This window comes from Mandrillus leucophaeus, unplaced genomic scaffold (genome assembly GCF_000951045.1).
Source record: "Mandrillus leucophaeus isolate KB7577 unplaced genomic scaffold, Mleu.le_1.0 Scaffold332, whole genome shotgun sequence".
NCBI classification, from domain to species: Eukaryota; Metazoa; Chordata; class Mammalia; order Primates; family Cercopithecidae; genus Mandrillus; species Mandrillus leucophaeus.
Window position 1 is genome coordinate 120,567 of NW_012103499.1, and position 14,240 is coordinate 134,806.

Sequence of the window (14,240 nt, forward strand, 5' to 3'; positions counted from 1 at the left end):
CTAATTTTTGTATTTTTAGTAGACACAGGGTTTCACCATGTTGACTAGGCTGGTCTCAAACTCCTGACCTCAAGTGATCTGCCCACCTCAGCCTGCCAAAGTGCTAGGATTACAGGCGTGAGCCACCGCACCCGGCCAATAAACTCAAATTTTGGACTATTTCCATTACATAGCATTTTGGACACAAAAGTAAATCAGTGAAATGGAAAGATAATCCATAGGGAGTATTTACACCTAGGGAAAATTGTTTATTTGGCTCTAATATACCTTGTTCAGGTCTCTGAGCCACATTCAGAGCCTCACATGCAAACTGACCTGTCTCATTGCTTTCAGACACATATACCACACCAGGTTGTCTCCATTGGAATGTCTCGCTAGGGTCCAACACATCTACAGGTAATACATTCTTCTGAGTTCTCCACCTTGATATGGAGGGGCCAATAGAGGCATGCAAACATTTTTCTTTATTTTTCTTTTTATTTTGAGACGGGATCTCACTTTGGTTGCCTAGGCTGGAGTGCAGTGGCACCATCTCAGCTTACTGCAGCCTCGACCTTCCAGGCTCAGGTGGCTCTTCAACCTCAGCCTCCTGAGGAGTTGAGACTACAGATGTGCACTACTATGCCTGGCTAGTTTTTTGTATTTTTAGCAGAAATGGGGTTTTGCCATGTTGCCCACGTTGGTCTTGAACTCCTGGACTGAAGCAGTCTGCCCACCTCAGCCTCCCAAAGTGCTGGGACATTTTTCAGCTACATTTTGGGGTTGATCTAGCCCCTACTCCTTCACCTTGGACACTTGTTAAAAAGAGTTGTTTTTCAGGAGAAATCACAAGCCTATATTGAATCAGGTACAGATGTCTCTTCCCCAAAGAGGTTACAGATAGCTCTCATTTTGCTTTTTTCCCTTCAAAACAATTCCTGAGTGCTGGGTTCATGAGAACCAAGAATTAGTGAGGCATTGGCTAAATCTGGAAAAATGTGGGCAATATAATGGGCAAAGCAGAAGGGCGTCAAAGTAAATACACTGGAGGAAGTAGGATTCTTCCTCCTCCCATATACTTCCTGGATCTAACCACAGAACACCATTACCTTCCCCATCATTTCCACGGAATTCCATAACTCCTTTACAAATATAGTCACCTGTAATGCCAGCACTTTTGCAGGCTGAGGTGGGCAAATTGCTTGAGCTGAGGTGTTCAAGACCAGCCTGGGCAACATGATGAAACCCTGTCTCTACCAAAAAAAAAAAAAAAAAAAATTACAAAAGTTAGCCAGGTGTGGTGGGGCATGCCTGTAGTCCCAGCTACAGGGTGGGGAGGGGTGGGGTGGGTGTGAAGATCACCTGAGCCTGGGGAAGTCAAAGCTGCCTGTTGTGAGCCGTGATTGTGCTACTGCACTCCAGCCTAGGTGACAGAGTGAGACCCTGTCATAAAATATATATACATATATATATGTTTATAATTTATATACTCACCAGAATGAAGGATTTAGTTTCCAGTTTTGTTGGTGCTCTTTAACATAATACACCCTTGGCAACAGTTTGCATATCTGGGTCCTTTTACTTCTGTGGTCCCAACTTACTAGACTATACAAATTTAGATTTTTAGGCCAGGCACGGTGGTTCACACCTGTAATCCCAGCACTTTGGGAGGCCGAGGCGGGTGGAGCGCTTGACATGAGGAGTTCGAGACCAGACTGGCCAAAATGGTGAAACCCTCTCTCTACTAAAAATACAAAAAATTAGCTGGGTGTGGCGGCAATCACCTGTAATCCCAGTTACTTGGGAGGCTGAGGCAGGATAATTGCTTGAATCCAGGAGGTGGAGGTTGCAGTGAGCCGAGATCATGCCTTTGTACTCCAGCCTGGGTGACAGAGAGAGACTCTGTCTCAAAAACAAACAAACAAACAAAAATTTAGATTTTTGTATTAGTTAATATAAGTAGAGCTTATTGAATTAGATCCTTCTTTATCTCCCTTCTATCTGATATTCTCTACTTGTAGAGTAGAGGAATGGGGTTAAATCTTAGCATGTAAGGAAGTCCCCCTTTTTTTCTGCCAGATTTGTTTTTATTTCTTGGATGGTAGGACTCAAAGAGAAATGGGAGCTGGGGTGTCTTGTATCTAGTGTTTTTTGATTTTGTATTATTTTGTTTCCTTTTTTTTCCTAGAGATAAGACATATTCCACCAATTTCCAGGAGACTGAGAATTATGAAAATAATTTATGAATAATCAGGTTGTATGCTTATGGGGGAGAGGGAAGAAATTAAATTGGATGATCCCTGAAACTTTTCGAGGTATGTAGTTTAGCCTGTGTGATTCTAGGATAATCTTTTGAATGTAACTAAGATGCCAGTTTCTGGAATTGCTCACTTCAGATCTTCAAATTTGGGTTATATGATACCCAGAGGGATACATGCTGGCAGGCGGTAGAGTAATTAATCGCAATGAAGCTAGCATCTATTGGGTGTTTACCAAGTGTCAGGCACCTTCTTAAGGCCTTTATACGCATTGCCTTATTTCATTTCACTACAATTTTAGGGAGTAGATACTATTTGTTATTCCATTTTACAGATGAGAAAACTAGGGATCAGATATGTGAGGTAATTTCTCCTAGTGCAAAAGTGAAGTATTATCTTCATTTTGCACATGGGTGAATGAGAGATGTTAAGTAACTTGGTCTAAAGTCATATAAGTAGTAACTAACAGTGGTGACAGGATTTTAATTTTCTTTTTGGAGACAGTCTTGCTCTGTCAACCCAGGCTGGAGTGCAGTGGAGCAATCTCAGCTCACTGCAATCTCTGCCTCCCAGGTTCAAGAGATTCTTATGCCTCAGCCTCCCGAGTAGCTGGGATTACAGGCATGCACCACACCCAGCTAATTTTTGTATTTTCAGTACAGACAGCATTTTGCCATGTTGGCCAGGCTGGTCTCAAACTCCTGGCCCAAAGTGATCTGCCCACCTCGGCCTCCCGAAGTGCTGGGATTACAGGCATGAGCTACTGTGTCCAGCCTGGTGTCAGGATTTGAACTCAGGTCTGCCTTTTTTAAAACTCATGGTTTTTAACTGTTTTTAATTTTTTCTTAATTTGATTTTATTTTTTAAACTTTTTATTTTATTACATATTTATTTATGTATTTTTTTAGAAATAGGGTCTCTCTCTGTCGCCCAGGCTGGAGTGTCGTGACAGATCACAGTTTACTGCAGCCTTGAACTCCTGGGCTCAAGTAATCCCTCTGTCTCAGCCTCCCCAGTAGCTGGGACTATAGGCGCACACAACCACACTGAGCTAATTTTTTTTTTTTATTTTAATTTTTTTAGAGACAGAATCTTGCTCTGTTACTGGTATGGTCTTGGAACTCCTGGCCTCAAGCTATCCTCTTGCCTCAGCCTCCTGAGTAGCTGTGATTATGGACACAAGCCATGTGCTTGGCATTAACTATTTAAAACAAATATATATATGTGTGTGTGTGTGTGTGTGTGTGTATATATATATATTTTAATAGAGACGAGGCTCTCACCATGTTGTCCAGCTGGTCTTGGGTTCCTGAGCTCAAGCAATCCAACCACCTTAGCCTCCCAAAGTGCTGGATTACAGACGTGAGCCACTATGCCTGGTCTCTTGCCCCACCACCCTTTTTTTTTTTATAGGGGTGAAGTCTCAACTACTTAAAATTCTAAGGTATCATTAAGCATTAAGGAATGAAAAGTGAGACTATAACACATTAGGAATATTAGAATTGGGTTGGGTACAGTGGCTCATGCCTGTAACCTAGAATTTTGGAAAGTCAAAGTGGGAGGATCGCTTGAGACCATGAGTTCAAGACCAGCTTGGTCTCGCTTGTTCAAGAACAGCAATGTCACTTCTGGGTATTTACCCAAAAGATTTGAAATCAGTTCATTGAACAGATGTCTGCATTCCCATGTTTATTGCAGCACTATTTAGAGTAGCCAAGACATCAACAGATTAATGTATAAAGAAAATATGCTATATATACACAATGGAGTACTATTCAACTTTATTTATTTATTTATTTTTGAGACAGGGTCTCACTCTGTCACCCATGCTGGAGTGCAGTGGCGTAATCATTGCTCACTGCAGCCTCCAACTCCTGGACTCAAGTAATCCTCCCACCTTAGCCTTCCAAGTAGCTGGGACCACAGATGTGCACTACCATACCTGGCTAATTTTTTTTTTATTTTTTGTATAGATGGGGTCTCACTATGTTATCTGGACTAGTCTTGAACTCCTGGGCTCAAGTGATCCTCCCACCTTGGCTTCCCAAAGTGCTGGGATTATAGGTGTGAGCTGCCTCATTTAGCCTCAACTTTAAAAAAGAAGGAAATTCTGTCATTTGTGACAACATGGATGGAATTGGAGAATATTACATTAAGTGAAATAAGCCAGGCACAAAAAGACAAATACTGTAAGTTCTCACTTATACATAGAATCTAAAACAATCAACTCACAGTAGCAGAAAATAGAATGGTGGTTACAGAAAGCTGGGGAACCGGCCGGGCTCGGTGGCTCATGCCTGTAAACCCAACCCTTTGGGAGACCGAGGCGGGTAGATCACGAGACTAGGAGTTCAGGACCAGCCTGGCCAACATAGTGAAACCCTGTCTCTACTAAGAATACAAAAATTAGCCGGGCGTGGTGGCGTGTGCCTGTAGTCCCAGTTACTCAGGAGGCTGAGGCAGGCGAATCGCTTGAACCTGGGAGGTGGAGGTTGCAGTGGGCCAAGATCGTGCCACTGCACTCCAGCTTGGGCAACAGAGTGAGACTACGTCTCAAAAAAAACCCAATAAAACCCCCACAAGTCGGGGGATGGAGGAAATGGGGAGATGCTGGTCAAACTGTACAAACTCTTAGGAGGAATAAGAGTTTTTTTGTGAGCTCTATTGCACGTGTGGTTAAAATTGTTAATAATAGTGTATTATACATTTCAAAATTGCTAAAAGAGTAAATTTCACGTGTTCTCACCACAAAAATGATAAGTAGGCTGGGCTTGGTGGCTCCTAGCACTCTAGGAGGCTGAGGCAGGTGGATCACTTGCTTCACTTGAGGTCAGGATTTTGAGACCGGCCTGGCCAACATGATGAAAACCTGTCTCTACTAAAAATACAAAAATTAGCCAGGCATGGTGGTTGTGCACCTGTAATTCCAGCTACTTGGGAGGCTGAGGCACGGGAATGGCTTGAACTCGAGAGGTGGAGATTGCAGTGAGCTGAGATCTTGTCTCTGCACTCCAGCCTGGGTGACAGAGCAAGACTCTTGTCTCACAAAAAAAAAAAAAAAAAAAGATAATGAGCCTGGGAGGCAGAGGCTGCAGTGAGCCAAGATCGCGCCACTGTCCTCCAGCCCAGGCGACAGAGCCAGACCCTATCTAAAAAATAATAATAATAGTAAGTATTTGAGGTGATAGATATGTTAATTAGCTTGAATTAATTATTCTACATTATATGTATAAGTCATAACTTCACTTTGTACCCATAAACACATACAATTATGAACTATCAGTTTACAAACAACAACAGTCAGAAAACCTGCAATGAGATACCACCTCGCACCTATTAGGATGACTATTATAAAAAAAAATTCTCAGCTGGGTGCAGCTGCTCATGCCTGTAATCCCAGCACTTTGGGAGGCCGAGGCGGTTGGATTGCCTGAGCTCAGGAGTTTGAGACAGGCCTGGGCAACACAGTGAAACCCTGTTTCTACTAAAATACAAAAAATTAGCCGGGCTTGGCAGCGTGTGCCTGTAATCCCAGTTACTCAGGAGGCTGAGACAGGAGAATCGTTTGAACCCAGGAGGCAGAGCTTGCAGTGAGTTGAGATCGTGCCACTGCACTGCAGCCTGGGCCACAGAGCGAGATTCTGTCTCAAAAACAAAAAAGGCCAGGCGCAGTGGCTCATGCCCGTAATCCCAGCACTTTGGGAGGCCGAGGTGGTCGGATCATGAGGTCAAGAGATCAAGACCATCCTGGCCAACACGGTGAAACTCTGTCTCTACTAAAAACACAAAAATTAGCTGGGCGTGGTGTCGCATGCCTGTAGTCCCAGCTACTCAGGAGGCTGAGGCAGGAGAATCGTTTGAACCTGGGAGGCAGAGATTTCAGTGAGCCGAGATTGCACCACTGCACTCCAGCCTGGCGACAGAGTGAGACTCTGTCTCAGGGGGAAAAAAAACAAAAAGTAGAAAGAAAAATTAGACTTAAAAAAGAAAAGGTTAAATTGGGTTGATTGCCTTTATGAGTCAGGCCTTCAAGAGAAAGATTTCTGTACCACATTGTTAGGGTAAAGGAGAAGATATCATCCAAGGGCCTAAACAGCAAGGATAAATTGGTTGAGAGTCTCTGAGAGCAGAAAAGGGACTTAAAAAATATATACTGGGGCTAGGCTCAGTAGCTCATACCTGTAATCTCAGCACTTTGAGAGGCTGAGGCAGGCAGATCACCTGAGGTCAGCAGTTCGAGACCAGCCTGGCCAACATGGTGAAACCCCATTTCTACTAAAAGTACAAAAATTAGCCAGGCATGTTGGGGCACGCCTATAGTCCCAGCTACCGGGGAGGCTGAGGCAGGAGAATTGCTTGAACCTGGGAGGCAGAGGTTGCAGTGAGCTGAGATACTGCCACTGCACTCTAGCCTGGGCAACAGAGCAAGACTCTGTCTCAAAAAAAAAAAAGTATCACTGAGCGATGTCTTCATTTATTTATTTACTGCATTTGGCTGCTGTGTTTCCAATCTCAGTTGCAATTCCCACACTGAGGCTGTCCCACCCTTCCTGTGTCCCTTGAGCTGAGCAGGCACTTCCTGTCCTATTGGAAATGAAAGTTAGAGATTGGGGGTAGGGTATGTATATTTACTCTGCAGAATGCTAATACTGTCTGTTCCATTATCATAGCAAAAAAGTGACAGGGAAACTAGAATAGAGACCAGAACTTCATTTGAGGGAGGGTTTGGGCTTAATATTTGTTGTCATAAAACAGACAGGGTTAATTTATATCTCAAGAGAATACTTAGGATGGCAGCAAGGTGGCCTTATGAATGGATTTGAAGGCTTTCATTTTATATCTCTATTCCACTTGGATTGGTAGGGGTTACTGGATATCATTCTGAAGTTTTTGGTTTCCTTTCTTGTTAAGGTTACTCCTACAAAGACATTCTTTGGAAACTAATAGAGGTAAGTGTTGCAACTCTATTAGGTTCTTGACTCTGAAATTTATATCCCTTCCTAAGAATTTTGTGTTTTTATTCTGTTTGAAGCATATGCTTTTTAAGTAGGTTTTTTTTTTCTGTTTTTTTGGGGTTTTTTTGACAGCTCAAAGACAACTCGAAGCAGATATCCCAACTGTGGACATCAATTTAGACATAAATTCCAGGTTTGGTGAGTTACTGTAATTGTTTCAGTTTCATGGATCTTAAAGACGAGGAAATAGTAGGGTAAAGTGTTAAATAAGATAGCCTGCAATTGTTAAAGAAATGCCTAGGCCCCAAGTTTCATGATATAGTCCAGTTTGATCATTCCTTGGAGAATCTGAAATAGGGGTGAGGGGCATCAGCCCATTGGTATGAGCCAAGAGAAACAGATCTAAGAATCTGAAACTAGTTATACCCCATACTCTGTTTTGCTTAGCTCTGCTCTTTGGTGTGTTCCTCTGTTTGTTCCTTTGTATATTAAGATCACTGCAAACAGGCTACGTGTGGTGGCTCACGCATGTAATCCCAGCACTTTGGGAGGTTGAGTGGGCAGATCACTTGAGGTCAGGAGTTCGAGACCAGCCTGTCCAACATGGCGAAACCCCATCCCTACTAAACAATACAAAAATCAGCTGAATGTGGTGGTGGGTACCTGTAATCCCAGCTACTCGAGAAGCTGAGGCAGGAGAATTGCGGAAGGTGGAGGTTGCAGTGAGCCAGATCCAGGATTGCACTGCTGCACTCCAGCCTGGGTGACAGAGTAAAACTTTGTCTAAAAAAAAAAAAAAAAAATCACTGTAAATGTAAAGTAGGGGAAGCCCTGAGCTTATCTCAAACACTCTGTCTCTAACTCTGTTTTTTTTTTTAACGTGTTCTCCAAGGCAATGTCTCAGGAGCCCCTTTAAAATCAAGCTTGAAATCTTATAGCTGAGATCTAAGGGTGGAAATAAAGCCCTTGTTGTCTTTATATGAGAATCAGAACTTGTTCATAGAGGAAAGGGGATAAATTTGAAAGGGGTTAGACCTAAGAACTCTGCTTTCTAGCTTTAACTCCTGAGACTGTGAAAAACAAACAAAAAATAACATCTTGGGCATTAGGACCCAGTCGAAGTGCCTCTGCCTCATTCAGACTCTGTTAACTTCTCTCAGTGACGTAAAGGAGCAGCCCGAGCTCATTCTCTGCCCGCAGCCCCCCTTCATCTCTCCCCTCCTGCTCCTTTTCTCCTCCTTTCTCCTCCCCCTCCCTTTTTTCCTCCCTCCCTCTCCCCCTTTCCCTCGCTCCCCTCCTCCCTCCCTCCCTCCCTCCCCGTCTTTCTTACCCCCTCCCTTTCTCTCGCTCTCTCTCACTCGTTCCCTAACATTAAAGAGAAAATGCTGCTATCGGTGACTTCCAGGCCTGGGATTTCGACTTTTGGCTACAATAGAAACAACAAGAAGGTAGGGAAAAGCGCTTTTTTGGTGTCTAGCTACTTCTTTTTCTCGGGATCTGGCAATGCCCTTGGTTTTTACATTCTTTTTAAAGAGGGGAAGGGGATTTCTCTCTCAAGATTCCTAATTCCTCACCGTGCTTCTCCCTTTTCCACTACTTCTTTCGGCATCTTTTCTCACCTGGTTCTGGAGTTCAAGGAACTTACAGTCTTTGTGAGGCCTGAAAAGACAGGGGAATTAAAAACAAATCAAGCTTGCAAGTTTGTATCCTTATGAAATGAAGTTAGTTTGACTTCCTGCTGATGTATCAGTCTCCACAAGGATAATATGTCATCTCAGACCCTGTCCCCCAGTCCACCCCACCCCCTACAAGATTATTTTATTTGTTGATTAACTGTTTCCATTCTCTCCCCAACCTTCCCTCCTACCCATACCACCAGTAGTATTAGATAGCTGAAATCATAGATAGTCAGTGAAGCCACAACAGTTTATCAAGAGCTGCGTATATTCTTCTAGACTACAGATCCTACCCCACCCAGCCTATAGAGAAGGAGTCTTGAGAGACATCGCACCTTGGGATTAAGGCACAGAGCGCTGTGATACTTTGGATCTTGCATTTGAGCTGATACTTGGAGCTCTGCAGATAGCCAGACTTTGCAGTGACCCTAGGAGTCTTTATGATTAACCCATGGCTGCCTGAGAGTTGTGCTGTCCCTGGGCAATCTGGGGAGAGATGGACAATCTTGTCCATATTTGACAAGGAATATATTTGGCAGTTTCTGGCATTTCAGGGCACACAGCATACTGATTAGGAGGAATTTCATGCTGTAGCAGGAAGAAGACGCTTTACCCTCTCTTCGTGTTATAGCTGTTCTTTTAAGAAAAAAATGTGACATGGACATTTAGGGAATCTTTTGCTCATCTAATGGAATGTTGGAGGATGAGGAACAATTCCTGCTGCTTTCTCATGTACCAATGAGACCATTACAGGTAGATTTAAACAAAAGTGTCTGATCAATGCAGTGGGTAAATGTTTAGACCCAAAACACTTAGTGTTGATTTATGGGCTTAGTCTATGTGGTACTCATTCTGTTTATATCCTAAAGAAATATGGGTAGAGGGGAGAGGAAATGAGGAGCTATAGGTCAGAGGATACAAAGTAGTAGATATGTAGGATGAACAAATCCTGAGATCCAATGTACAACATGAGGACCATAGTTAATAAAATTGTATGTATATGGGATTCATGCTAAATAAGCAGACTTTAGCTCCTCTTGCCACAAAGAGAAACAAAAGGGATAACTATGTGGGATGATTAATTTACTTTATTACAGTAACCTTTCTACTATCTATATGTATCCCATAACATGTTATATACCTTAAATATACACAATGAAATTTACTTTAAAAAAGAAATGAGGCTGGGCACGGTGGCTTATGCCTGTAATCCCAGCACTTGGGAGGCCAAGGCGGGTGGATCACTTGAGGTCAGGAGTTCAAGACCAGTCTGGTCAACATGGTGAAACCCCAATTTTGCTGGGCTTGGTGGCATGCGCCTGTAATCCCAGCTACTCAGGAGGCTGAAGCAGGAAAATCACTTGAACTTGGGGGACGGAGGTTGCAGTGAGCCAGGATTGTGCCACTGCACTCCAGCCTGGGTGACAGAGCAAGACTCCATCTCAAAAAGAAATGAAATATGAGTTTATACATATTTGTTGGTTATCAATGTATGTTTATGTGTACATATGCTGACATCCCTTTATCAAATGTATGTATAGATAATACATTATATATTATACATATATATTTGAAAGGGAAATATTTCATGTGTCTTTATTCTTTTCAAACCTTGTAGAGTACCATGTGAAAATTTCTTTCCTGATTTTTTTCCCTCCTAGTCTCTCAGGTTACCCAGAACTCATTAAAATAAAATGAATTCCCAAAATGAATTGCTTCCCTATGAGAGTTTTCATGTATTTGAAGCTATCTAAAAATCTCTTTTCGTTCTCTACTCCCTCTCCCACCTTGGAGTATAGGAAAAATTTAACTAGCTTCTAAATCTAGGATAGTATAAGGGACAAGAGGTATAGTTGTGGGTTTGGGTTGAAATCTCTTCTCTTCCTGATAACTGTAAGGTTTGACAATTCAGGAATTATTGGGATTGGTGGGGGAGGTTGGGTAGATACATAATTACTAATTACTAATGTATTTGTCAATTCTTTGGGTTCTTATAAGTCAATGTTATGTTCAGATATAAGGATGCGGTATCTGTGCATCACTTTGTGGCTATGCATATGACTCCTTTTGTGCCTATATAAGTTTGTGAATGCAGAGAGTTTTCATATTTTTATTTTTACTTTTTTTTTTTTTTTTTTTGAGACAGAGTCTCGCTCTGTCACCCAGGCTGGAGTGCAGTGGCGTGATCTCAGCTCACTGCAGCCTCCACCTCCCAGGTTCAAGCATTTCTCCTGCCTCAGCCTCCCGAGTAGCTGGAACTACAGGAGTGCCACCACACCCGGCCAATTTTTTTGTATTCTTAGTAGAGACAGGGTTTTACCATGTTGGCCAGGCTGGTCTCAAACTCCTGGCCTCAAGTGATCTGCCAGCCTCAGGTTCCCAAAGTGCTGAGATTATAGGCGTGTGCCACTGTCCAGCCTATTTATTTATTCATTTATTTTGAGACAGGGTCTTGCTCCTGTCTCTTATACACATCTAGATGTGTATAAGAGACAGCACCTGAAATCCCAGCTACTCAGGAGGCTGAAGCAGGAAAATCACTTGAACTTGGGGGACGGAGGTTGCAGTGAGCCAGGATTGTGCCACTGCACTCCAGCCTGGGTGACAGAGCAAGACTCCATCTCAAAAAGACAAACAAAAAATCTGCATGTGTTGTTCAAGCACTATTTTATTTTTATTTTACTTATTTATTTTGAGATGGATTCTTGCTTTGTTGTCCAGGCTGAAGTGCAGTGCCATGATCTAGGCTCACTGCAACCTCCACCTCCTGGGTTCAAGCGATTCTTCTGCCTCAGCCTCCTGAGTAGCTGGGATTACAGAGGCCTACCACCACGCCTGGCTAATTTTTTGTGTTTTTAGTAGAGACGGGGTTTCACCATGTTAGTCAGGCTGGTCTTGAACTCCTGACCTCAGGTGATCTGCCTGCCCTGGCCTCCCAAAGTGCTGGGATTACAGACGTGAGCCACTGCACCTGGCCCCATATTTTTATTTTTATTTTACTTAATTTTTTTCTTCAACACTAGAAGACTAGGGAGGGTGTTTTTAAACTACAGCATTATTGTGTTGCTCTTTGTCTTGTCAAGTAGGGCTTACTGTGTTTCTCTGTTGTGGAAAGTGTTATAGATGCATTTGCTTATGTAATTTGTGTATTTTCCATACCCAGTTAAATTTTATTTATTTGTTTATTTATTTATTTTGAGACAGAGTCTTACCTTGTCACCCAGGCTGGAATGCAGTAGCACAATCCTGGCTTCCTGCAACCTCAGTCTCCTGAGTTCAAGCGATTCTCCTGCCTCAACCTCCTGGGACTACAGGTGCGCGCCACCATGCCCAGCTAAATTTTGTAATTTTAGTAGAGACGGGGTTTTGCCATGTTGGCCAGGCTGGTTTCGAACTCCTGGCCTCAAGTGATCTGCCAGCCTCAGGTTCCCAAAGTGCTGAGATTATAGGCGTGTGCCACTGTCCAGCCTATTTATTTATTCATTTATTTTGAGACAGGGTATCACTCTGTAGCTTGGGCTGGAGGGCAGTGCCATGATCTCGGCTTACTACAACCTCCACCTGCTAGGCTTAAGTGAGCCTCTCACCTCGGCCAACTTTTATATATAACATTTTGTTGTTTGTTTTCGAGACAGAGTCTCGCTCTGTCGCCCAGGCTGGAGTGCAGTGGGGTGATCTCGGCTCACTGCAACCTCCACCTCCTGGGTTCAAGCGATTCTTCTGCCTCAGCCTCCTGAGTAGCTGGGATTACAGAGGCCTACCACCACGCCTGGCTAATTTTTTATATTTTTGGTAGAGACGGGGTTTCACCGTATTGGCCAGGCTGTTCTCAAACTCCTGACCTCAAGTGACCTGCCCACCTCGGCCTCCCAAAGTGCTGGGATTACAGGCGTGAGCCACCACGCCCTACCTATATATAACTTGTATATAAAAGTTACTGTTTCTTACTGAAACTAATAAAAGTTATTGTAAAAATTTAACTTTGACTGGGCTCAGAGCTCACGCCTGTAATCCCAGCTCTTTGGGAGGCAGAAGCTGGCAGATGGCTTGAGGTCAGGAGTTCGAGACCAGCCTAGCCAACATGGTGAAACCCCGTAAATACTGAAAACACAAAAATTAGCTGGGTGTGGTGGTGCATGCCTATAGTCCCAGCTACTCAGAAGGCTGAGGAAGGAGGATTGCTTGAACCCAGGAGGTGGAGGTTGCAGTGAGCCAAGATTGTGCCACCACACTGCAGCCTGGGCAACAAAGTGAGACTCCATCTCAAAAATAAATAAATAAAATAAAATAAAATAAAAAACATGAAAAGTAGGATTGTTTTATTTTGAAATATATACTTCACTTATCCAGAAAGATGTTTACTGAGGAGCCCATGACAGTCATAATTTTCTTACTCTTTATTGGCTGGTGGCAAATACAGGAATGCAGTCAACAAGTGTGTAATGCCTAATAAAGGCAGACTTTTTTTCTCAGGAAATAGTGTTAATTTTTTTTTCCTTTCTTTGGAATTAAAATAGTTACTGAAGGGGAAAAATGTGGATTTCAAAGAGGGATTCTGCAAGATAATTTCGTGGGTTTTTTTTAAACATCAGTTTTAATGCCCTTCAATAACTTGGTTCATTAAAAAAAAAAAAAGGCTGAAGTAAAAAGAGACAGGGTCTCAACACTGTTTCTTCAATGTTTGAAGAAGTTGCCTAAGTAGAGAGATTTGAGTATAGGTGAGATTGAAAGAGGAAATGTTTGGGACTAAAGGAATTCCAAACTTGTAAAGGGCCTAACCACGCCTTTCTTGACATCATCTCCCTGGCATGTGTTATTATAATTTAACTCCTCATAGGATCAACAACCATTTCCTTTGGAAAAAAAGAAAAGGGACTGTGTTTAATTTAGGATAATTTGCCTTCCCCAACGTACTTTTCATACATTTCTATTTCTTCTCAATGTTAATATATTGAAGACTGATGGGGAGTAGGAGGTGATGAAAGTAAGACTGACTGGTGGGTACTGCCAGATCCTCACTCTTTGAGAAGCTTGTTACCTGCGATTGTTAAGAGTGTTTACTCAGGAGAGAGAAGTGACAAACAGTACTGTAATCACTTAGTACTTCTAACAGGATAGAGAATTTTCTCTGTGTATGTTTACTACTTTTCCTTCTAGTTTCCATCAAATCAAATGTAATAGGACTGAGAATTAAGAACTTGTAGGTCTGCCACCTCTTGACTGGGGCAGCTGTTCTGTTATCAGTGATAAGCTAACTCAAATGGTTAAAGTTTAGTGGTAGGCCGGGCGCGGTGGCTCACACCTGTAATCCCAGCACTTTGGGAGGCCAAGGTGGGTGGATCATCTGAGGTCAGGAGTTTGAGACCAGCCTG

At 42.8% G+C, this 14,240-nt stretch overlaps 1 protein-coding gene across 1 annotated transcript in view; it reads left to right on the top strand.

Annotated features, from left to right (window-relative positions):
• The first annotated feature begins 8,377 nt into the window (after positions 1-8,377).
• Positions 8,378-14,240, top strand: part of RBMS2 (RNA binding motif, single stranded interacting protein 2) — an 88,928-nt gene continuing 83,065 nt past the window's right edge. The window contains exon 1 of the mRNA XM_011988502.1: positions 8,378-8,640. Coding sequence (XP_011843892.1) covers positions 8,575-8,640 — 66 coding nt within the window. The 5' untranslated portion in view covers positions 8,378-8,574. The remainder of the gene's footprint in view (positions 8,641-14,240) is intronic.